Source organism: Euwallacea fornicatus, chromosome 5 (assembly GCF_040115645.1).
Source record: "Euwallacea fornicatus isolate EFF26 chromosome 5, ASM4011564v1, whole genome shotgun sequence".
In the NCBI taxonomy this organism is placed as follows: domain Eukaryota; kingdom Metazoa; phylum Arthropoda; class Insecta; order Coleoptera; family Curculionidae; genus Euwallacea; species Euwallacea fornicatus.
The window spans coordinates 5211780-5236944 of record NC_089545.1 but is presented as its reverse complement, the minus strand read 5'-3'; the positions used below and the strand labels follow the sequence as shown (position 1 = coordinate 5236944).

Here is a 25165-nt window from a genome sequence, read left to right as displayed (position 1 = left end):
AGTTTTGCTGGCGAAATATCCAGCAGCAACACGTTCAGTTCTCGATCGTGATCATTCAGATCGTAACGCTGCTTCTGGAACTGGATCGGGAATACAATCGGCGTTCGCTCTTTTCCGAGGAAACATCAGCCGGCGTTTGTTTTTCCTTCCTGCCATGAAACGAGCGAAAGTCGGCGTGATTTGAGGGGTTAATCTGTTCCTTCGCATATTGTAAGTAGAGTGTTATAGGGTCAGTTTCTCCAGGTTTTGTCAGGTAAGAGTTAAAAATAATCAGGGAGTTAATAATAACGAGTTCGAACTGGCTGGAAAAGCCGATAAAAAAAATATTTTAAAGGCGAGAGTTTAAGATTTATATTAAGTAACGATTACCGTTAACTGAGATGACGCTGTCTGGGATTTGAAACTAGTATAATTTTTCCCTTAAAAAGGAGGAGAAAAGCTTCTCAAAAATATTGAAAGTCATTCTTTATAAGGAGTATTTCTCTATCTTCTATTGGGAGACAATTGCGATTAACTGTCATCTAACTAGCATCATACTCTTAAGACGAGTTTTTCAAACTCCTATTGGGTAATAATTACGGCTAAGCGTCTGTGGACAAGTCAAGTGGACATCATACTTTTTACAGTGAGCTTTCAGTTACTGGTTAAGTGGCAGTGTTCATAAGAGCCTAATCGGATGATAGGGAGAATGGCTTAACAATAATGATAATGTTCAATTCAAAATGAAAAAGTGTCGTGAAAAACAATTTCACATTTAAAAGGTCCGGCCTCGAGCCCTACAAGTATGTAAAATGGGTTTTGTACCCGAAAACTAAAATCTATTTTGACCCCCTGCGAGGGAGCGAAATAATGGCGCTACAGCAACAAGTTTTACGGTGCCGAAAAACTCGCTGAGGGACCTTTAATCTATATTCCCCCGGCGATCCTCCCCAACTTTTTCTTACATGTACTTATAGGCACAATTTAAAGTCCCTTGTGCCGTTTTTTGCAGGATACACACAAGATTAAACGAGAGCAGTCAAATTTACCAAGAGACAAAATACTTCGTTAGAGCCCCCAAAGGGTTCAAAGTGTAGTAGGTCGGAAAGGAATAATAAACGATAAAGATATAGGAAAATTGTCGACTGTTGTTGTCTTGTCAAAATGACGCGTCTCTGTTGACACTGCCTGACAACCATTTTGTCTCAATAAACTTGTTTATAGTGTTGCCGTTGATTAACATTACAAGGGTTTTTGGAATGAATGTGTTGTCTTAAATAATTAATTGTTTTGAATTATGAGGTGAATGTGGAAAATGAAAACGTTTTGTTAAAAATAATTGGAAACGAGAAAAATGAGAATAAACGCTCGTTTCGTAAAGTTGTTCTTTTCCCCTTTTTGCACTTATCCCTACGTGTACTTTTAATTCGCACACCCCAAAGGGTCGTTCTGCGTGCAATCCGTGAAGATCGAACGTAGCAAATGGAGAGAACATTTTCTTAATGAACTCTCTGGTCATATTTAACATTAGAAATATTCGCGGGGATATCAATTTTTGGAAAGCAAAATGTCCAGTTTTTAGAGTTTTCTCGAAGAACATTCAACAAGTTTATCCATTCCAAATTCCAAAAAACTTCCCTGAGATAAATGTAGTCAGTGTCAGCATGGCGAACGAATCAAATTGTTTCCAATCACATGCGTTGTTCTATAACATTGACAAGGTTTACATCATCTATGGTCAACCTCCTTGATATTTTATGCTTGACACGAATACATAGTTGAAAGGATTCATATCTGAGGAAAAATTCAATTCCCGCTTATTAAGTACAGGCGCAAAGTTTATCTCGAATTAAATTGGGGTTTTTAAGTTTTCAGAGTTTTGGAGTCTCTCGCAGTAAAATTTATTTCATTCCTAGTGGACAGTCAGACGAAGTTGTCAGTTTTTTAATGGATTCACACTATAATTTTTCCACTCTTAAAATGCACCTGTTTTGATTAAATTGATTTCGAGGCAATTTGTAGCGAAACTGAGAAATTCATGATAATGAAGCGCGATCCTCGAGGATATATAGTTTCCACAATAGGATCGATGAGGAAGTTTAAGGGTTCAAAACCAATCTTTTTCCATCGAATCGAATCATACATCAAACCCCATTTAAACAGAACCACCCTTGCTCTTAACACCACTTCTATTTTCCCCCATGACGGACGGCTTTGGCCTCCTTGTGCTCTTTGTCTAAGTCTATAAGTAATGAGTTGTTCATCCACTAAAGGCCCCTCTTATCCATGAATTCTCCCTGCTCTGAAGATAATGATTTATATAAAACCCTCCAAAAAATGTTAAATTTCTGTCCTCAAAGCAAATATCACCGGAAACTTTGGCTATTACGAGAGACGGCTTTGTGGCAGAACACTCTGTCTCTGCTTTAAGCCGCTTATTGTCTCAGTCTCCTGTGGCTTACGCTCCACGAACAGCTGCTAACACTGTTTTTGACCTCAGCTATACAGGGTGATTCACGTAAGATGGTGGATTAGACGTTTACAGAACGCCTTTTCAGAACTCATATCGTGTGCCTCATTTTCCGTGAACGTCCAAACTACCATCCACATGAATCATCCTATACGAGGAAGTCAAATTTCATCGATATAAATTTCATGCACACGGAACGCGTTTTAACGTACAGAGCGGTTCATGGATATTGCTCATGCTTCGCAAACCAAGTTCTCTCGGGACTCAAGTCATGTGCGCACTCGATACTTGATACGCACTTGATGCTAAGAAAGTTTTTCCCCGAAGTGGAAATATCCAATACAGTCTCTCGCAATTTATCAACCGTTAGTCCGAGTAACCCACACAAAACTCACCTGCAATTTGAGTTTTACAGGAATTCAATTAAAAAACAATAAAGCTCACAATAAATTGAGCCATAATACGAATAGACGTCACAAACAGACATGGAATAATGATAACATTATCCAACGAGACTACATTGGGGGGGATTAATTAATTGTAATAATACGTCACAGCTCTTTTAAATGAATCATGTTTATTTTCTATTATTTTAACTCTGAATTTAACCCTTTCGGACTGAAACTCGGATTAGGGCACTTTTCTGGATGATATATGTTTAATTGTATTAATTAGGGCACCAAAAACTATATAGAATTGAAAACAAAGCAAAATTAATAGTTTTTTTTTGCAAAAAGAAGATGCATCATTATTGAGACTTTGAGATGGAGAGTTATTTTCTGGAAAATATTTTTAAATAAAAGCCACCTCGCAGCTACTACAAAACCAAAGAAAAATGAAAAAAGTAACAATGATCCATTGGTTGGTTCTTCCACGCATCAGCTATTTCCCAAAAAAACCAACGGTGCATTGTCCATTGGCTTGATTTTGAAGCCAATTTTAATGAATTTCAACAACCTTAAAACTCTGAGCGAGCATGCGTAAAACTCATACTGGTATCATATGTGACACCTCTGAGTTTGCGAAGGACAAAACGGACTTTCCCCATGTATCACAGACCCCTTGGGACCAATATCAGCTTTCGCCTGGAAACAGGATTTTCGGTGCCTTTGACATTCAGCCTGTTCACATACATTAAAATCCTTTCTCTGCATGGCGGAATTGTCGCTTTTTCAGCCTAAACGGATTCAATTTGACGCACGGCAATGGAAAAAGCGATAACAGGAACACGCACACGATGCCCAGATTATGTGGATTATCCACTCTGGCATCCCATTTGCATTTTTCCCTGAAAATCGTTGCTAATTAGTGATTTAATTGGACTGCGAAGATCACTTTAAAGCAGTTTCAGCGTGGCAAAACCCGTAAGTTAATTATGAATTGCTCACGGAAACGATCAATACAGCAGATTTTTCGTCATTTTTGTGGGGACCTGCATCGGAAATGCTTTTGCCGAAAATTATAAGTTAAGGGATTTTGAAAGGCCGATTCATCTAGGGCAACCAGGGCTGGAGGTCGATTTGAGAAATAGTTTTTTTTTTTTTAAGGATATACAGGGTGGACAAAAATTGACCGCAATATGCTCACGTTAATCCGCTGCGATGGGGAGCTGCGATAGTTTGGAAAATTTTCTGGAGTTTTTAGTTTTGTTAGTACTACAAAGAAAGTTCCCTTGTGTCGTGGGAACATCGCGGCCGATTTTGATAAGATAAATTACCTCTGAAAGTTCATTGATTGTAAAATCGGTGACATAGGCTGATGGTTAGTACAACGCTTCAATTTCGTGGTATACGAGGGTGACAGAAAAATCTATCGAGATCTGTTCAGTTTTTTTAAATTAATTATGGCGGCATCGTCGGTACATTAGTCGCCGTCCTCAGGACAGCAAGAAAACGAGCGGAAAAACGGACATGTTTTGGAACAGTTACGGTGTGAATGTAAAGAAGATGAATATCTAAAATGCGTGAAATACATAGAAGAGCGCTTCTGCGAACGCCGGCCCTTTGTGTACCTATTTTCGTACTCGTACAATACATGGTGTTACTATTATTATGATTATTTTTTCCGCGGATTTCATTTGACCCTTACCCAAAAGAAAAGCGAACTTGACATTTATATGGAAGTTTATTTTCCATAGATACCATTCAAACAACAGTATCGATTAAATGAAAACCATTCCCGAGAACGAGAAGGGAATTGAACGTATATCGAATTACGATCCGGAGGAATTTGCTTTAGAAGCTCGAGTGTTTGAAAAAGAGTGTTTTTAATCGGATCGACAATGGAGGAAACGAGAAGAGCATGAACGATCGGTTCGGGTTAAAGGTTAAAATAACCGATGTTAGAACCATTAAAGCTGTTCTTTGCGTGTGTTTATAGGGATTTTATTGAATTTTTTTTAATCGAGAAATCGCCAAATGAAAATCGACTTCATTTTCTTCACATCTAAGTCCGAAGGGGCAAATTTAGCCCCCTTCATTAGTTAATCAAAAATATCATATTTGTTGGTAGAATCACCTACCATCAGCGGCTAAATCGCAGTTTATGATGATTACTTGATGTTTTAGTTTCGTTACCCCTTTATGGGGACACATCATTTAACTATCCGCCTAACGCTATTCCTTATTTCCTTTAAATTTCAGCATAAATGAAGATGACCATACTACACTCGTGCTGCTGCTGGAACTCCGTGCGCAAGGGCAGCATTGCATGCGGAGTCTACACCGGGGTACGTCTTTTTTCATACTAACGGTTATATTTAACTATAACTGTAGATAAGCCCACGTTCAAAAGTAGAATTTTTGTACGTGCCTGAAATGCCGCTCTAACACAAATTCGATTTTTATATACGTCAATCTGAATTGCTCCGCAAACGTTCCAGGCTTATTGAATTCTTCACCTTGAGGAGACAATGTTGTAGGAATAAAAAGAAAAGAAATCATGATCATTTCAAAACATACACGGAGATTCGAAACGTAAATTTTAACGCCAAAGGTGTTAATTACTGGCGCCCTCTCCAGAGAGGATAATTAACGAGTTTAACGATGTTGCCATCTAGCGAGTGATTCAATTCTTCAAAGCCTTAAAAAATATTTCGTTACTTTGAAATTTAAACAAAGTTATTTTAGCTTTAGACGGAACTTTTGCGTAGGACGAGATTTTTTTTTAATCTTAAATTTCTTGAATTTCAAGTATTTCGCTGAATGTTACACCGTTAGTACATTATTAAATTCGTCAGGAAATCTGAATAAATTCTCCCTTTTCTTCGCCATGGCATTTCCAAAAAGCAACTTTCCTTTTCCTTTGAACTACTTTTGTTTACCCGCGCACTAATTAATTAATTAATTAATTAGCGATACAAGTGATTAAAAGCGAAAATAACTGTTATTCCGCCAGCCTGTCAGCAGCAAAGTAAACACTTTCCGGCTTCTTAAAAAGCGAACAGTTTCGGATTTTATGTCTTCTCCACCGAAAATCATTTTCGTGTTCCCCGCAGATTAACAGCCCTCGTAATTAAATTCATTAGGGAATATTATAATAAATGGTTTTCTCAGGGCCAAAAGAACTCTAAAAGTTTTGATGGAGACATTTAGAGGTGATTTTTTCGCGAATTTGAATCATATACAACCCTTTCTGATTATTTGTCCGCGACTAATTGTTCATCGGTTGTCAACAACAGAAAAGCGGCTTTTATTCCCCAGCTATCCGAAAATAGACTTCTACGGAGCAGAAAATCCATTAGAGCAAAAAATTCGCAGACAAAGGTAATTATCCTTTCCACTCGAGTCTCGTGTTGATACGTAGTTATCGACTTATTCCAACTCTATCATGATTTGTGATACCAAAGCTGTTTTTACGCTGACTGATCGGTGCAGCATGTGGCGTCATCTGATGGCAGATAGTGCAATTAACGTAAGGTGGCTCCATCTCTCGGATAAATATAAACTTTGTAACGACCCTAATTCTGATGTTTCATTCGCTTGAGTACGTTAAATGTCGCTTTTAGTCCCAGTAGATTGAGAGTCGGTAGCAACGAAGATGGATCCATTGATGGCCGTAGAAAAACGTGAGAAGATTAAGGTCTGGTTTAACCAGTATTTGTGATGTTTAAATTAATTAAACGCAGAAATGAAATGAGGCATAAAGTCATAATACACTTAAATTTTTTCAGACTTTTCCTACGTCTATTGCTATATTCATCTTGATTACTTTCACTGAAGAGAGAATTTCTCTGATTTAACCAATATTATTGAATCTTTTCAGCGCCGACGTCTATAGAGAGAATTTAGGAATAGCTTTGTGTACGACATAGCAATGCAGAAACCTCGATGCGGCCTTTTATCCTGTTGAAAGGTTACAAATCAAATCGAAAAGGCCGCAATTGCCATTTCCGAATCGGCGCAATTTATATAATAATAAATCTGCGGAGCAGTCCAAGCAGTGCGAAAACAAACAATTTCGGCATAATATGCGTAAATTATTTCAAATATTTACGTTTAAGCACTTCTAGGAGAAAAATAGTCGTGGTAGGTTTACATATAGAGCTAAGAAAAATTCAAGGCGGATGACAAGCCCCTGTGTATACTTAGTCGCATTATTAATGATGTCAATAGCTGCTCGTTTGTTATTCGATGAAATCGTTTGATTTTCCATTTCTTGGAAAAACAGTTCGGCGTGAAAAAGCTTTAGATTGCCATTAGACTTGACCTTAAAGTGCCCCTCCGAATATTACAAATTAATATGAGTTGTTAAGAACGCGTTTTCAATTTCCTTTTCCCGGACTTGTACTGTTTCCCCTCTTCGCAGAGAAATAATGAGATTTTTAGTGAAAAACCCCCAAAACTCAATTTATATGCAAATTATTCACGTCCTCGTTAGACAGACGTTAAACCGTCTTGATAGCCTGTGTATATAAGGTGTCAAAATTAATAAATTTGCAGTGGTCAAGGGAAATACATCAGAGAATATAATTCAGCGAAGATCTTATTTTCTTCAGTTCAATAAGCGTTTCCAAAGAGGAGCAATGCATTAAGTTACTGAAATCTTAATGGGAATTTATAGGCGGCTCGGGAGTCTCTCATTGATGAGGTGAAACTCGATATTTTATAATAAAATTGTTTGGTTTGAGGTCAGCCGTAATTTGTGGATGTAGACTGGTATCGGTGGAAGCACTTGGTCAGGGTTCAGACCTTGAGCAAGCGCCTTATTGTACAATGCGCGATGGCTTAGGGTTGGCAAAAAAAACCCTTAGTAATGAGTGAATGCTATTCTCAGATAATTTTAACTGAGAATAGTGTGCAATTCCACCCCTGCTTGTGTTGAAACGTTATTTCCAAAAGATAAAGAAAATTGTCATTTGGTAACGTTCGAGACGGGTCTGTATTGCCAATTTTATGTATGCGACCCTTCCTCTCTTCTCAATAACCAAAATACTGTGCGTTTAAAAAAAAAAAACATCCGATGAAAAGCCTTTATCTTCTACGTAATTTCGAACATAAAAAAATAGATCTAACTTCAATTTCAATGTTAATTTTTTCTAGCGGTGAGGGAAAAAAAACGAATTAGTATTTATTTAGTTACCCCATATACAACAAATGTTCAAAAGACATGTTTGAATTTCAAAGGCCCGTTCTGCGTTTATGAACTGTACATTCCGAAAATGAGACTCAATCATAAAGGCGTTTTGTTTGATTGTAAATAGCGTTTCTAGTAAGCACTTAAAAAGCTTTAATTACCCAAAATCCAAGTCCGCGAAGCCTTGAAGAAGATTTGTTTAAATAAAATCCAACAGATAATAAAGGTAAACGGAGACGTATTTCAATGAATTTAGGTTTATTCATTTGTTCGAAATTGCGTAGAACGTATCAAAGACATACGGGTTCGGTGTCAAATAATTCCAAAGCCTATTTGACCGGAGTTTTTTTTACAACGCACGGTATTTACGTATTTGACTTTGGGCTCCATCTAGGTATACTGACGTTGCTCGTGAGACTTCGGAGGCCCGAACGTATACGACGCGATATTCCCGATATCATCAAACAAAATTGCATTTTAAAAGTGTGATTTCTAGCAATTTCCACACGGACGCAATCTCGTACGAACACTCACTACGTTTCTATGAAATTAACCTTCAACTTCATACAAAATTTTTCCAAATATTTTACATGTTTTTACTTGAAATTTGATATTTTTATCGAGAGAAACGGGAGAAACGCAGAGACGCCATCATGTCATTCTCTGTTAGTTTGATTTAAGAATAGTGTGCAATTGCACCTCTGCTGGGGTGGGAGGCGTTACCCCAACTAAAATAAAATAATCTTGTACCGTTCAACCTAATTTTTCTATAGCCCTCAATAGTTACTAAATTGATTAATAAACAAAACTGTTTACTTTGAGCCTTAATTAAACTTGTGCTGATTGATTGCAATTACATGAAGCAGCCTCAGTGATAACGTTATCACGAGAGTGGTTACAATAATCAATGGACCGATTCAGCAAAAAGGGTGTTCGAGGAACCCTTCTATGAACTTGAATAATGTGTTTAATACCGCGTATAATGCACTCCGTGCGCAAAATCCCTTATTTGCGCCTCTAAAACACGTGACATTAAAAGCATTTCCCGTCTGTTTTATGAGACTTTAATCTCTGGTAGACTGAAGCAACTATAATTTCCTGATTCAAGGCAACAATAACAAAGCCCTTATTGGAATGTTCGTAATTATGCATATACAACAAGTTGCATATCACCACTAGTGCGATATTATGATATTAACGTTGGGAGCTGGAGGAGAAATTATTACGTGCGCCTGCACCTGGTTTCAGTCTAATAATTGAAAAGCCAGTATTAGGTTTAGAGCTAATTTGGTTATTAAATAACTAGTAATTGAGTGCTGAAACTGGATTGGTGGGAAAACATGAAGTAATGTTGTTTTGTATATGGGTCGTTTTTTGCGTGTGACGCAGATTTAAGTTCAACTTCGGAGCTGAAAAGAGAAAGAAGTTATAAATGTATGTCCGGGAGTGCTTCATTTTCGAAATGCGAAATGCCAAGAAAGAGTTAGGGACTATTTTAAACCAACAGGTAACATTCCGATAAAATGTCTCGAAAACGCGGTAAAGCCTTTTTGAAACGATTTTTGGAGCCCCAAATCGTAGTTCAGCAATTGGTATTAAAATTATCAATCTGGTTTTGCTTATCAGAACCGGCGTGTACAAGGTGTTCCATATTCAACTCTCAACATGGGGTTCTCGGAAACCATAGGAGGTAGAGATTTGAGTAAATGAAAGCAAAGCTATATCTTTATGAAAGGAGTACTTTACCTTTTTAATTTTTAAAAAATTCCGATTATTTCCGGAGATTTTCGGAAAAAACCGATGGTTGCTATTCTCTTTTTATTTTTTCTCTTTTATTTGACATAAAAACATGAAAATGGAGAATGATTTATTACGGCACGCTTTTCCGCACTATAACATGAACATAGTTCTACGGAGATACGACGGTTCGGTTTTTCAATATCAACATCAACTTATTTTTTTAAATAGAGACCTGACTGTTTTTTTTACGAATTCGGCTAGTCATTGATAATTGAAAAACAATTCTGTGCCACAATTGCTGATTTGCGACGTCTAGATCAAAAATATAGTTTTATTTTTTTATTTTTGAAACTACTTCTAAGACCTCGATACCTGATGGAATTGCGTTTACCTTTTCTTCATTATCACTAGCTTCACACTCTGCTACTGCTTCAATGCTTTTGATGATGCCAGCCTCATTTAAGCCTTCCCAGGTTTCTAATTTCTTATCAACGTTTATGCATTCAAGCAGCTCGTTATTTGTTAACATTAAAGCAGTATTGATAAGTTGCCTAAGTTGCGCTAAAAAAACGTCGTTTTCTACATCGGAATAATTTTCGACGTTTGTACTATTTTTTTCTAAAACCTGCATGTAGAAAACAATCTTGAATTGTTTCAGAAGTGACCTTCTCCCAGGCTTTAAATATCCTCAGAATGGCGCCTAAAAGTGTTATAGTGACTTCTTCTCCTAGTTCCACTTTTTTCATCATCTCCAAAATTTCCATTTTACGATAGTGAGCGAATTAATACCATCTTGATACAGAGGTTGTAGAAAGAGAGTGCAAGTTGGGGGCAGAAAACATAATTTAATTAACTTTAAATTTTCAACTTTTAGACGAACAGGGCAGTTATCGACAATTAACAACATTTCTTTTATGATTTCCTAAGTTCACTGTCGCAGACTCAGAGAAATGTTGTAAGCAATTTACTTGTCATCCATGATTTTTTGTTATGTTCGTATACAACCGGTAAATTTTTCATGTTCTTGAAACACCTCATATTCTTGATTTTTCCTATGACAACCAATTTTCCTTTCTCACTTTCACTCAAGTTTGCCGCAACCATTATATTTAGCCTTTTTTTGGATATTTTCACTCCAGAACAGGTTTCTCTTTTAAATCTCAACGTTTTGTCGTACGTCATTTTATAAAAAAAAGGCCCATTTCGTCAGCATTAAAGATTTCATTATCATCATACCCTTTTTTTCAATTATTTGAAAAATATTTTTTAGCTATGATTCCGGAACAGATTCGTTGACGCTTCCTGCTTCTCCGGATATTTTTCCAAACACGATGTTATTTCGGTGTTGGAATCGGTTTATTCATTCTTCGGAACATTGGTAGTCTTTTTTGTTCAATAAAGCTCCAAACTCATTTGCTTTTTGCTTTGGAATAGGACTTGTTATAGGCACGTTTTTGCTGCGCTGATTTTTAAAACACTCCAACAAGCACTTATCCAAATCACCATAGCGAGTGCCGCGAAGTGTCTTTGTTTTCAGATCGCTCTTGTTATATGTTTAATTAATTTTGTCGTTATTTTTCCACATTGTTTATGTAATTTAGGGGCAGAAAAAAGTAAAAAGAAAATAAAAATTATTGTTTTTTTCCGGATATCTCCGAAAGTAATCGGAATTTTTAAAACATTAAAAAAGCAAAGTACTCTTCTCGTAGACACAACTTTGCCTCTATTTAACCGACTCTGTATCTCATACGGTTTTCAAGATCCCCATTTTGAGAATCGGATATGGGACACCTCGTACAATAGAAAGATAATGGATTTTCGATGCATTGTTTAAATAATTTCGAAGAAAGTCAAATTTTTCAACCGTCATCGGACATCATTTAATTATCGTCTTTTTTACAACCTTCTTTGTTCCTAAATGAACGATTTAATCTTCTTGGAAGGTTCGAGACGAACGCTCGAATTCCGATAAGAAAGTTTTCGCCGACAAGTCATAAATTTCAGTTTCACGTAATATTTCACATCTCCCCAGCTGCGATCTTGTTGTAAGTGGGATTTCTCACCTAAATCGGGGGGCAATTTTGCGTGAAATGGATCCAAAATCCTGGGGCAGACGGAAGGGGGAGTGGCAATCAGAATCGTTTTTTTTTTTGGACTTTTTACACGTAACCAGAAACATTCCTGCACGATTCCGATAACCAGAAAGACCGGCGAAATGCAAATGCGGTTACAGACAAGGTAGATTGACAGAAAAAGTCGGGATTCGGGGTGGCACAGGTGGTTCGGACATTTGGAATAATTCCAGTCACTTGATTTGTCAATTTAAGAGAAAAGCAAAGTTGTGAGGTCCGTTCGGGCCGCATTAGGTAAACAATAACGAACATGGAAAACATATTAAATTTAATTAGCATAAAAGCCCGAGAGAGAGAGGATTTAATAACACTAATGCTCTTGCGGCTTTAACAACACTCTCGAAATGTCTCAAAAGGTCTCGCGGAGTGCGAGGTGGATTGATTTTTACCGTTTCAATTTCGAATAAGTAAATGTAGAAATCATTGATGAAAGTTTGAATGCTGTAATCGAAATCGAATTGGTGTTCTGGGAAATAATTCGATGATAATCAGTTAATAATTAAATACCCCCGGGGACGATCGTAAGGTGAGCTAAAACGTGTCTTCGTTTAATCCTCAGCGATAAGAAACTGTTGGCGGAACCTCATAAATGGGGGGCAATATTTCATCCAAAGGAAGCTTTCCGGATTTTTCCTATCTTTTTTTGTTTATCTTTACACAGTGACGCTTTCTTTCAGCGGTTATTCATTGCGCGGCCTTCGTCACTACGTGACGCCACGAAGTTTGTCGCCTTTATTAATTGCAGTGATTAATTATTTCGGGGTATGCGACATAATGGAGAAGGGGCCGAATTAGGTGCCTCTCTAGTTTAGTGCCTCAAGTTAAACGCAGTTACAAAGCCAATTAATCCCAGAGTTTGTTGTCGATAAAGGACCGACAAATTAAATAGCGAGGGCTTCTAAATGTTATAACACTGAGCGAGGGGAAGCTTAACTCCGTCGTTGTCGCTTTTTAAGCGAAAAAAAAAACAAATCTGTGGAATATCACCACTTGCTTCAACTAACCTTTCGGTGGTATCGACACATGAACTATCGATCTGCCATTAACTAGAAAGCCGCACTGTCAGCCGAAAATTCAATTGCCAAACAATGTCGACGGCCCTTAGAGTACACGGGCAGAACGTTTAGATGCCCCAGACCATTAGTCCTAAGTGCCACTGTGAAACGTAGGGGCGCGGCCCTAAAAACACCGCACAATACGCGCTTTAACGTAAACGCTATTATGTTGCCGCTGCATCACTTACGTTGTTAGGTACAAAACGGGCTTTCAGAAAGGTCAGAAATAGATGTAAAAATGAAAAATGAATGGGACAAAGTTTTATTTTGATTTTGACCAGATGACGGTCGTAAATCTTTGCATCTATAGTTCGTCAGGTGATCAATTTTATAATTTACCGAATTTTAACCAGACACGAAATATTTTCAGCTCAAGTCACTTCTAATTACCTTGCTTATTTCCCAATTTACCTCTTATAACTGCTTAATCAAGTAAAGTGAATTGGTTTGATGAAGCCGCTCGTTCGAAGCGTAGCGTTGTTCTGTGAATCACAGCACCGAAGCGGGCATTTGGACTATACACAAAAATTCAGTTTATACCATAACAAATACGAATTAATATTAAATTAAACCGTGTGTCGCCCAAAAAATATTCAGAGGAGGTAACGCAAGCCGTAATATGCATTAGAAACAACAGCGACGCGAGGCGAGTAGAACTTCTGATAGGATGTATTAAGGATAGTTTCATTGACATAAATTGGAAATTTACTCCTTTCTTCCATTTTCCTTAAACCACATAGAGGATTAAATCTTTATTGATTCGTTACAAACTATTATGCGATAATTTTTGACAAAATGGTGACTTCAACTGGTTATAAATTCCATTTATTAGTCCCTTCTGTAGTCAAATGCAGAGCTTTAAGCCCCTTACGGGACTTGTACCGAACAAAGGATTGTCCATTTATCAGAATATTCCAGGCTTAAATATGTGTAGTTAATATTAATCGCGTTTACAATCGTATCGCACCTGACGGAAAGTCCTAATTGGGATTTCAGATAGTTTAGCCGTTAATTACCAAACAATGACGTTCCGGGACGGTAATCTGCGCATCCCGGCAGACCGATACCTTAATTAGACACGAATTTCCTCGTCATTAATTTTACTCGCCAACGTTATTCGTATTGTTTCGCTCACGAATTATTTTTATTGTACTGAAAAAACGCCCTTGGCAGCGCAATGAGCGAGTCGAAACCACCTGATTTCCTTGTTGAGTTCTTTCGCAAAAGGAAAAATTTAATAGGAGTTATAATCTCCAGAGCTTTCTCAATAAACCCGCTCTATTTCTGCGCTTACGTCATTTGAAAAAACCAATAATATCTGGTTTTAAATTAAGAAGTAAATAAGGCCTTTCTCCATCGGCCTAACGGATAAGTCAAAGAAATATCAAGTTTTCGACTTTTTTTGTTTTCCTTTGAGTCGGGATTCATTAGCGGAGGCCCGCAGGAAGATGATTATTTGCTCTTTCTTCTTGCGGCGACACTAAATCAAAAAGGGACGGCACACTTCCGCAATAATAATTTTTTTCGAGAGTGATATATGGTCCTGAGTCAAGGAGAGTAAAACTGTTATTTTCTCTCCACAAGGAGGATGAATTTCCTTCCCTCGACTATTAGTTCTTTGAAACCATGCAACAAAACGTAGATATATCGATGAGAAACGGAATGAATTATTAACTTATATAAGGGTTTCTCTTACGCACTGATAACCAATGTTAGGCCTTGGCGCTCCTCGTCATGCACTGCACCAAATGGAGATTTATCGGTAATGCAAACGAACTTTGTTTCCATTCGCGTTGCTCCCATGATCTCTCCAGGCGCCGCCAAATCTATGCCAGTGAATTTTGTATAAGGCGATAATAGGAACTTAACCCAGTGTAATGGCAAACATAATTAAGACGATGATGTTTGTGTATAGCAAATAAGCGGGCGGAGGCTGAAGTCTCGATGGCAACTGTAGACCCAGCTTGACGTCGTCCTCTTTGCACAGGGAATTACTCTGTAAAGGGCTCAGGTTCCGGCATTAATTCACATTCAACTTAGTCGAGAACTGATACCAAACACTTCGCCAATCAGAAAATTAAGGGAAACTATCTCATCATTTTTGTTTAATGAGGAGTTCGAGACATGCAAACCGCTAATTCCTCGGGGCCCCGGAAATGTTTTCGAATTAAAAGTTAATTTACAATTTTCCAGACAGCAACGTCCCATTAGTTTCTAGCTAATAAAGAAACGCTTCTTCAGGGTGTCGTTAAGCCCTTAATAGTTCATCATATGCGGGAGCGAAGCGCAATTAAGTGCGCTCTTCTGTGCATATGAGGTAAAATGACAAAGAACGAAGGAACAAAAATCTAATCCGTCAATGCACGAGTAATATTAGCACAACGGCAGAAATTAAATTAAATGTTTAATTTCAAATTTGCGAGAAATATACTGACACAGCCGTAAAATTGCAACTCCCCTGACGTGTCGCTGACACAATTTGACAGGTGCGTTGATCTGAATTTATTTAGGTGCACGTCATAATGACGTCAGCCGGATTAAAAGTCGGTATCTCCTGCTGTGTTTCATGTTAGCAGATTTCGAGGCTGAATTCAGACGTGGTTGACTAGTTAAACGCGACTTAAGAAACATTTTAGAAATGTCCGTGCGAGATCAATTTCAAGGAAATTAATGAATTTCTCAGGTGTTGGTCTCAACTCTCCTAATTCTATAAATCACTCAAAGCAAACTACATAAAATGGACAGAAAAAGACATTTGCATTGCTTATTAGTGCTTTAAGAGAAAATCCAATTTCTTGACGCGCAGTTCTTTAATGCAGATTCCTAACTTTCCAGAAAACTCAATTTCGAAATTTGACGACACTATTAAATTTAATTCAGAATTGAGCTGTTCTTAGAAAAGTTCAAATTCTGCTTTAAATAATCGAAAAGTAAGCGAAAGCAATGCAAACACTTCCAAAGCTTCAGCGGCTGCCATACGCCTTACGGGACTGTTGCCCGCTTTGCCGGTTTGCAAACAAAGAGTTTTTGCGGCGAATAAATATCTGTTTTTTTTTACGCGAAACGTTTATTTAAAAAAAGGACAATTTCTCATTGGACATTCTACTTTCTTATCAAGCTATAACGAGTTAAAGAGGCAATAAATGTCATTCGGTGTGTTGGAGCTGAGTGTGAACTGAGGATTTTATGCTACACATAAAACGATGCTTAAACCATTTATCGCTTTAGAAAATTGGGAAAAAATGGAGGGGTAATTTTTATTTTCCTTAGAGCGGATGAAAAAGAGTGCCGAAGCGGCAAAATACGGACTTATCTCTTACATGTTTTTAAAAAATGGCGCCAGCACGGGGCTCTTTTGTATCTTAATATGTTGTCCATCAGCTTTTGTTCCCCCAGGCCCTTCCAAAGAAAAAAGAATTTGAAATCCACATAGAGATGCGTTATGTGTATTTTACTGCGGAATTGGTGCCGCTAAAAGCGATTGTTCGGGGGGCACGGGCGCTGCGCTCCCACCCCCAAACCGAGCAGAACTTTACAATAAACAAAGCCCATATGTGAACAAAAGTTTGCCATTTTTCTGTGAATATGTGCAATCCCTGCTGTAGTAATGCGAAAAGTGCATCCCCGGGAATTATTGCGAGCTCTAACACGATTAAAGTACATATAGTAATTTTAATGGGATTTCAAGTTGGCGGGTTATTTGTTGGACCATCGTTAAGGGACAAAGGACAGGGGAAATCGGGCCTGATAATGAATAGTTCGCCCTTTGCTCCATTCATAAAACCTTCACCTCAGCGATGCACGGTAACTCCTTTCACGTTGTTTCTAAGGAATGAATAATCAGCGCCGTTTGGTTATACGACGAGGAATTCGAGGCTCTCAAAGGCACAATCTGCGTGAAAGAGGGAGAAAAGAAGTTCTTATTCCATTAAACCTAATAAATGTCTCCCTCATCCGAAACGGATATTGTCGCACAAACCCGGATTTTTGTCTGGTTTGATTGATGTGAATCGTTCGTCTCATGTATGTGAGTGTGGGAACTACTCTCCAATGGAGAAAACAATGACGGATCAACCTCTTTCGGAAGGATTTGATGTTCATTGCCGAGGGAGAGGCATGACAATAGAAAAATTGCATTTGAAGGTTTACACATCAAATTTTTACGGTTTTCTGCCTTTAAACCCAATTTTATCGACCCTCTGTCACCTGATCCATATCGAAGTATCATATACGTGAGAAGGGTCCCCTTTCGTCAGCTTTCCAGGCGAAATAATAATGTATCCCGCGTCCAAAGGTAACACAATTTTTGCCGAATTGGTCAGTTGACGTGAAGGGTATGACGGCCGAGTCTCGAGAGGGGCTCGCAACACTCAAGTCCTGGTTGTCTCGAATGCTTTACTTTTCAGTTGAAAGGAGCGGCAATCTAACCGGTCTCGAGATATGTAGTAAAGGCAAAAATGTGTGCTTTGTGCGTAATCCTGTATTTGCGACGTACATAAAGGTATCTAATGCATTCCGATTATGAAAGGTCCGATAGCAAAGCTTCGACTTTGTCTGGGAATTTTAATAGAAAATTTCTGTAAATAAACGTATATTCCTCGAGTATTTGCGAATGGAATTGGAAAGGCAAAGAACTACTTCAGAATGTGAAGGAATTTCTGAGACCTGACAGAAGACGAAGACTCAACAGACCTGCACGCAGGAGCACAATAATTAAAAACTAGAGTTAAGTGCTCGAATGCAACGGGTAAAAGAATTTTTATTAGACACTACATAGGAAGGATGCGTTCTCGCGGACGTTCCAGGAAAGTAACGTGGAAGCTTAGATGTACCCCATAAATCGTATTTCGTCCTGCCCCTAGGGGGGCCTTATATCGCCGCAGCCCCTTAATTTCTCATATGTACAAATTGAAATTATTTTCTAGCAGTTTTGTCATCTAAATGAAACACTTATATTAGGGCCCAACTCATTTAAAATAATTGCCTCATTACGCTGTGTAGCTACTGGAATAATTTCAGACAACCATCTTGAAACCGGGACACTGAATCGCGCACTAAAATTATGAAGAAAACTCAGTTCACGATTTCCTCTAAAAGATAACGGAGTTTGATGCGCAATTTAATTGACAAGTTATCACAAAAAATACAGAGACCGGTTACCGGGAGCCTCTTGCGAAAATCCATTCAGAAAAATCTCGGGAAGAGAGTTCCTCAAATGCCAATAACGAGACGATATTTCCTTCAAGTGGCGGCTTAATGAGAGCAGTTTTCCAAGTTAAATGGGCCTCAGAAGGGCCAAACAAGGAACTTTAAACTTAAACGATCCCATTTCTGTTAATAAGTAACGGAAGAGTGGAAGGTCTGGAGATTAGGACGTAAAGAACGTTTAGTGTTCCAGCACACACATGCTTAATCGCTATAAAAACACTTTGCTTGAAAGTTTGCTAAACTGTCTTCCCGGCTCAGTAAACCGTGGAAGAGCTGTAGGAAACGCCAGTCCGAGCGGCAGCTTAAATTGTCTATTTTGCCTTTATTTGCAGCTTTCTGTTCGCGTTGGAAGGTTTTTAAACTGCCGCTCTTGACACATGGCCAACTAAATGTGGTGAATAAGACTAACCCCCATTACGAATACCCTCAGAATCTAATCCACCCGTGACATTATTTTCGCCTCAATGCTAATTCATTTAAACAGTTAAGGGTTTTTCGGAAATGGAAAACCTATTTTCGCCCTCGTTTGGTTCGTAAACAGGGACGCTTAGAATGAAATTATTAATTAGTTTAGGTTATTTCAGGGCTTTTAACGTAAACAGACATGTGGCTTAACGTGATTTTAAATTAGAATTTCGACCTACACAGAACAGTACATAGAAACACCTTTATATGCTTCTTTCAAAGGAAATAAATGACGTTGCGAAATTGAATGAAATTCATTTTCCGTCTATTATTTCGATAAAAATCCCTCGTTCTTCGTTCGCCGCAACACTTTGAAAGCCAAACTTTCTATATACCCCTAACACATGAACATCACCTTAAAGCAAGACCTCATTGTATATGAGTTCGAATGGATGCAACGAGGTTTCCAGTATTTCTCTTCTCTCGAGAGAATTGAATACGCATAAAAATTGACAGAATGGCGAATGAACCTTATTACACTTCCAAAACAACAATAAGAAAATAACTTGGCTTTCTTAGCACATCTCGACAATCACGTATATACATTTTATCTCTCTCGCCCGATTTAACGTATTTTTGCCGCAAAAATATATGCGCACTGCCCATTTAAAGAGACGATGCCACTCTAGGAAATTTGCAATTTAAATCTATCTGATTTCTATGGGGAGCGGCACACCGGAAAAGAACAACCATATGATCGTATCGGCATAATATAATGTAACAGATTGTAAAGAAAATTGTAATAAATACAAGAATTAATAATTGGTTCTGACAATATGGCAGAAAATAATGGCACAAACAAAAAATTCAATAATCATTAACTTCTTTTGACAGTGTGGCGACGGTGCATACACTCTTAACCTGATACAGCTCTTAAATCTCTACCGTTCCATTGATTCTCAGAATCGTTATAGTTCTAAATTTAGTAATTTTATGCTTGAAACACGAGAAAACTGCGACAAAACTATTAAATAAATCGTAAATTTCCCTCACTAAAATATAGTTTGAACTGTCAAGAAAAAATACAGTTTAAAACAAAAAACTTAAGTGACTTTGGAGGAAAATCTATCTTAGGCAGCGGTAGCAGTGATTATGTTATGAAACGTAAAGTAACCTGTGGTTCAATAGGATTAACTTTTAGTGATTTTCTTTGTATTAAAAGAAGAGAGAAATCACGACGAACCTTCATTCTATTTACCCTCAGGAAACTCTCCTTTTTCGTCCTGTTATTTCCCATCCCCTTCGACGCAAAAGCAAATTACATGCAATCAACTGCTTTGACGAAGAAGCCAAGCTCGTTGAATTTAAAAATAATTATCACATTCGCATCGAAAGGCCAATTTTGTTGACGTTTTTCCAGAGATTTACCTGTTCGTATACCTGATCACCCGCTGCCTAATTTATTGACCAGAAAAAAAAACAATTAACTGGGTATCTAAAATGACCGGAAATCGTCCGAATTTCACACAAATGGGAATAGGAAGTTCACGATTTATGCATCGCATCAGTGACACAATTTATATCAAGTTTAGTTGAATTAGGGTCTGCCAACGCGCACTTACCTACAGTTCATTCAGGTTAATATTGGTTTGTTTCAGATCTATTACACGCTCACCGCTGCCCAGTCCTCCTTCCTCTTGCACGAGGAAATCAACTACTTGAAGAACGCTTCAAACAACTCTCTGATTGACCACGATATCACCAGTGAAAGTACGTATATGTATAACGTTAAAGTTTTCGGCCCTTTTATTAATGGAATCCAATCAGCAACTCCCTAATCCTAGGCTTTAGATATTAATTCGGAAGTTTCCAGCAACTTGTCAAAGCAAAATCAACCCCTATATAATATATACGGGCTTAAAGTAGAGTAGTAATCGACAACACCATTCGGGTATCGATCTGATTTACAAGGGTTCACCCAATCATATTAGCTTAAAGGAAGAATCATCCCCTGTAAGTTATTTAATTGGGTACATATTGAAGATGACAATCCGCCTTAAATTATACCTATACAAGGCCATGTCCGGGAAATTGGGTCAGCATTTGGGCCCTTCAGGGCGACAGTTCGTTAATTTGTAACAGGTGTTATTGATTTATCAATGTACCTTAGTTGACCGAATATTGAGTAGGAAGAACGAACTTGGAACTCATAGCATTTCCTTAGTCTCTGAATGGAGGTTTAAGTAAGCATTTCGTCTAATCTCGCTTTGGTCTAATAAAACCGAACCGAGTTCCTATAATATCGTATAGATTGAAGCACTGAAAATCCCTGATTTTAGACCTGCACCCGTTGAGATGGACGCCGGAGTTTATTAATTAATCAAAGAAGTATCGAGATTCGGCCTTAGACTTGGTTCCGGGGAGGTTTGATTAATAATTTAATCGATACTTTACTGAGATTCACTTTTCTGCTCTGCAGGATTTGTATTGAGAGGTACCAGTAACCCAGACTCAATTTTAATGGGGAAATAGGTGACCAAATTGGCCAACTTACAAGCAAAGACAGGTCGGCGCGGGATAATTTTAAAACAGCTTTCCTTGCCTAAACATCCTTACATTTTCCTTTTTTCGATAGATTTTGAACGCAAATTTAACATCTTCAAAAACCCGTAAAACGGTCACAAAGCAGAATTTTCTGTATTTTTTTTTAAATAAAGCTTAAAATTTAAATTATTATCCCATGACAGCTGTCAAAGTAAAAAATGACTACCACACGAGGCACGACGGCCATGTGGTCTGGAAAAGTCCTCGTTTGGAGGCGATGACGTCATCAAAGGTAGGTTATGAACAGCAATATTTAATAATCACTTTTAATGTTTTTATCTGTTGACTCGCCATTCTTTCACTGGAATTCGTGTGGTACAGTCCAAGACGAAAGCTGATCATTGTCTTCATCTTCGTTTGCTATTAATTCGGCAATGGGTTTTGCCCAAATTGTGTCAGCATTCTAAGCATCTTGCCGCTTTTTTCCGTCCGGTGAGACGAGGGCTCTAAATTGGCGCCCTTTTTGAAGTCATCTCTGTTTTATAAAAACTGGCCAATTCAAATGAATACACAGCCGTATCCTTATATTTCTCTTCGCTCCTCGTTACTACTTTTTTCCCCGGGGGGCAAATTCTCTGAAGTGACTACGAATGTAGTTGAAAGGGATAAAACAGGAATCAGAATTAGGCAATTATCCTCTGCTTGGAATTATCTTTTGTAAAACCTCCATAATTCAATGCAGTCTAGTGCGTTCGAAGGAAAACAATAAAATAATTAAAATATTTTGATGAAATTTCAGTACCTGCATAAACGTGAGAGGTTGCCAATAAATATTTATAAAGAGTTTTGTTTGAACCCGTAAAAAGGGCCGTGGAAATTTACGGCGCCCTTACAGGAGCCACTTGGAAAGAGTTTAAACGTTCTTTTAAAAACCAATAAAAGTTTTATTTCAAGTTTTATCCCTGTTTTCGTATCGCCAGACCCGGGAAAGGGACGTGTTATTAATTGAGTTTTTTCTTGTTAAATAAGATTACTTTTCTAGATTCACTTACAACGTAATCGCGGAAATCTTTCAAAAATCAATAGAACTTTGCGGAGCCTTTTGAAGAAACTTATTCTGTTATTTCAGCTACCGCAATCCTCGCTGCCCTAATCTTCGCCTTTTCATCTTGTGGCATAATCACTTCACTAATACTATTTATCGGAATATCGAAGGTAAGTCCGTTCTCATATCAAAAACGGCCACAACTCCTCTTCATTGCAGGACATCAAGTATCTGCTCATCCCCTGGATTTTCAACATGACTTTCTTCACAATCAGCGACATCATCTACGTCACTCATGAGCTGATCGTGAACGCAGTAAGTAACTGCCTGAGAAATTGACGAATCCTATTTACTGCTTTGTTGCACTACAGCTCAAATGGAATCCCATCGTTGCTATTTTCGTCACCATGGATTTCTTCCTTAATACCCTTAATGTGAGTGTTTCCCAAAACTGACTATCTAACCTAACCTCAAACGTTACCAGATTTATACTCTGCTGTGCGTAGTGTCCCAGTATCAAGAATACCAAGCGGGCAGGGGAAGGGCAATCGACGACGAAATAATGCGGGTGCCGAACATCCAGTATAGCACCACTCAACCGACGGCCACCAGTTATTTGAGCTCGCACAATCGCAAGCCAACCCTCTACTTTGAGAAGGCCACGCCCACTCACTCGCCCACCGGCTTCGGTGCCAATGGAGTAGAGGTGACACCTGCATTGGTGAATAGAGGACCACGAAAGTCAGTTAAGTTTGGAGACAGCTCGGAACTTGCCATGCTGCCCCAGGCCCCTTGGATGGAGCACAAATCAAGTCCGAGCAAAGGGGCGGATACCGCGCCCCTAATCGACGCCGGAATTGAGGGGGGAGGGACTTTGAGCGCATGAGGACCGGTGTTGGAGACGGCGTTGTGATATGGAGGAGAGTGTCGTTAAGTGAGATCCTTCTATTGAATAGAGCAAAGGCAGGATACAATCTAACATTTTTTTGTAAATAATGTAAAATTATATGTGTATAGTAATTTTTCCATGGTAAAGGAGCAAATAATTGTTTCAACAGCTAAAAATCTGATTGGAGCTATATGGAAGGTCTCTGAAGGAAAAGTCAATTCGAAATATTTGAGACACCCTGTAAAGTATTTTAAGGTTGCGCTCAAGTGAAAATATTTCCGGAACAAGTTATATACGAAACCAATTTTATGTTTGTATATTTACCGTTTATTTACTGCTTAATATTTTGGATACTTCAAAAGAACTGGAATATAAATAAATTCTGGGTGTATTTTCTCATTTGAAATATTTCCAGTTCTCTTGAAAATCGGTTAGTTTTTATAGTTTAGTTAAATATGTTTCTGTTCTCAAGTGTTACTTATTGTTAGAATGTATTTCTCAGTAGCAGTAACAAAATTACGGACACAACTAATGTAATCTTCAAAGGAACCAACAATGTTTAGACGAATTTTAAGAGTTTTTGGACTACTTTGTGTAAAGACAACGATACATAATTACTCGTAGACGCGGTTTTTTACTGAACAAAAATTATATTAAAAAAACTGAAAACCTAATTACCACCAAATAAATGTGATACCCATTCTCAGACAAGCACGTGTTTTATTTAAAAATAATCTAAATTCTCGACATTATCTACTCCACTATGTAGATAAATCTAAAAAATCTCCCTTTCTAGGTTAAACATTCCTATAAACGTTCACAGATGATTTTGACTACTAACCGTCAAAAATGTAAACAACGTGTGGTTTTTGGGTGAGTTGGAAGTTTCTCTTTTTCAATTTCGAATTACAACCAAATTTCTGGTGCTAAAATGAATTCTTGACTTAAACGGCCACATTTACCCAGCCACTAGTTGAATTCAACCCAGAAAGTGCCTGAAAATAATGGCGGTAAGTAACTTTATCCGCTCAAAATGTTCTTCACACGGTATACTTCAGCCTCCACAGAAGGGAAAGCAGGCCACCAAGGGAGCCAAAACTATAGTTGAAGAGAATCAGGCCACTTTAACCTTTTATCGAAACATGGCTATGGTTACCAATGCTCTATCACTTGCCATTTTAGTGTTTTATAGCTCAACCATAAATATTGTAAGCTTACAGTTTCCCTATTCAGCAAAATCGTTCAATTTTAATTAAAAAATTGCAGCTTCTCTACATATTTTCAACTGCAGTATACATTGCCGCACACCAATTCATGGCCTATATGGCTCAGGCAAAGTACTCGGAAAATGGGCAATTATTGGACAGTGGTAATGACCTGAACATGGAAGGAGGCATTGCTGAGTATGTTTATCAGATTCTCGTGAAATAAACCACTTCATTGGGTTAATTATAGGAATGTTAAGGATATAATAATCCTTACTGCAGGCTGTCAATTGCTTTCTGCCTTCCTTTCCAACTATTTTTGGCTCTTATGGCTGTTAGCTCCACTGCGGTTTGGTTGGATAGCATGGAAAAACATTTTATCTCCATATTTCTTCCAGGCAGCCCCCCAGAACTTGGAAGTGAATGACAAAAAACAGAAGAAAATGGAGCGGAAGCAGAAAAGAATGTCCAATATGAGATAAATTGTGTGTGGGAAGGTCGACAGGCGATGGATGCGGGAATTTGGATGTATATAATTTTTACTTTGTAATAAATGTTTTGGATGAGATTGTGTTTTATTGCTGAACTGCTACATGTAGTGAAGTAATGATAAGTCTTCAGCTTAACACGTTATATTGAACATTTAGAAAAGAGGTGTAAAGCCCTATACTGCAAGAGGCTAAAACTCCGTTTAGTTTCAGATCTTTAGTAACCTTAGGTAAATTACGACGTCGCAATGTTATCAAAAAATCTCTTGATTGAAACCTGTCACAAGAACAATACTTAATCAGTGGCCCAATTTATTTTATAATACAGGAAATTTGCGTGTCATATATGAGTTGTAACCAAATATAATGGACTCACAAGGTATGAAAATCATCAAAAGCATCACATTTAATGGCAAAATTCATAGTAAATT

At 38.0% G+C, this 25165-nt stretch overlaps 2 protein-coding genes across 4 annotated transcripts; both read left to right on the top strand.

Moving 5' to 3' along the window:
* Nucleotides 1-20: 20 nt before the first annotated feature.
* On the top strand, nt 21-22401 carry LOC136339332 (uncharacterized). Its single transcript, XM_066282476.1, has 6 exons — nt 21-253; nt 5092-5177; nt 20222-20333; nt 21311-21399; nt 22237-22322; nt 22372-22401. The coding sequence occupies exons 2-5, from the start codon at nt 5097-5099 to the stop codon at nt 22258-22260; spliced, it is 306 nt and encodes a 101-aa protein (XP_066138573.1). The 5' UTR covers nt 21-253; nt 5092-5096; the 3' UTR covers nt 22261-22322; nt 22372-22401.
* Nucleotides 22402-23882: 1481 nt separating this feature from the next.
* Nucleotides 23883-24812, top strand: LOC136339330 (transmembrane protein 208). Of its 3 annotated transcripts, XM_066282475.1 has the most exons (5): nt 23886-24051; nt 24100-24249; nt 24308-24444; nt 24497-24595; nt 24645-24812. In XM_066282475.1, the coding sequence occupies exons 1-5, from the start codon at nt 24046-24048 to the stop codon at nt 24667-24669; spliced, it is 417 nt and encodes a 138-aa protein (XP_066138572.1). In that variant the 5' UTR covers nt 23886-24045; the 3' UTR covers nt 24670-24812. The 3 variants fall into 3 exon arrangements, with proteins under 3 accessions (XP_066138571.1, XP_066138572.1, XP_066138570.1); XM_066282474.1 differs by having other exon boundaries at nt 23883-24051; nt 24109-24249; nt 24497-24812; XM_066282473.1 differs by having other exon boundaries at nt 24497-24812.
* Nucleotides 24813-25165: the final 353 nt, after the last annotated feature.

Excerpts from the sequence above, each read along its gene's own strand:
- LOC136339332 (XM_066282476.1), top strand. The coding sequence starts at position 5,097 with ATGAAGATGACCATACTACACTCGTGCTGCTGCTGGAACTCCGTGCGC. Across the intron at positions 5,178-20,221 it reads CATGCGGAGTCTACACCGGG|ATCTATTACACGCTCACCGC; the intron begins GTACGTCTTTTT and ends GGTTTGTTTCAG. Across the intron at positions 20,334-21,310 it reads CCACGATATCACCAGTGAAA|CTGTCAAAGTAAAAAATGAC; the intron begins GTACGTATATGT and ends ATCCCATGACAG.
- LOC136339330 (XM_066282473.1), top strand. Across the intron at positions 24,250-24,307 it reads ATAGCTCAACCATAAATATT|CTTCTCTACATATTTTCAAC; the intron begins GTAAGCTTACAG and ends AAAAAATTGCAG. Across the intron at positions 24,445-24,496 it reads ATGGAAGGAGGCATTGCTGA|GAATGTTAAGGATATAATAA; the intron begins GTATGTTTATCA and ends GGTTAATTATAG.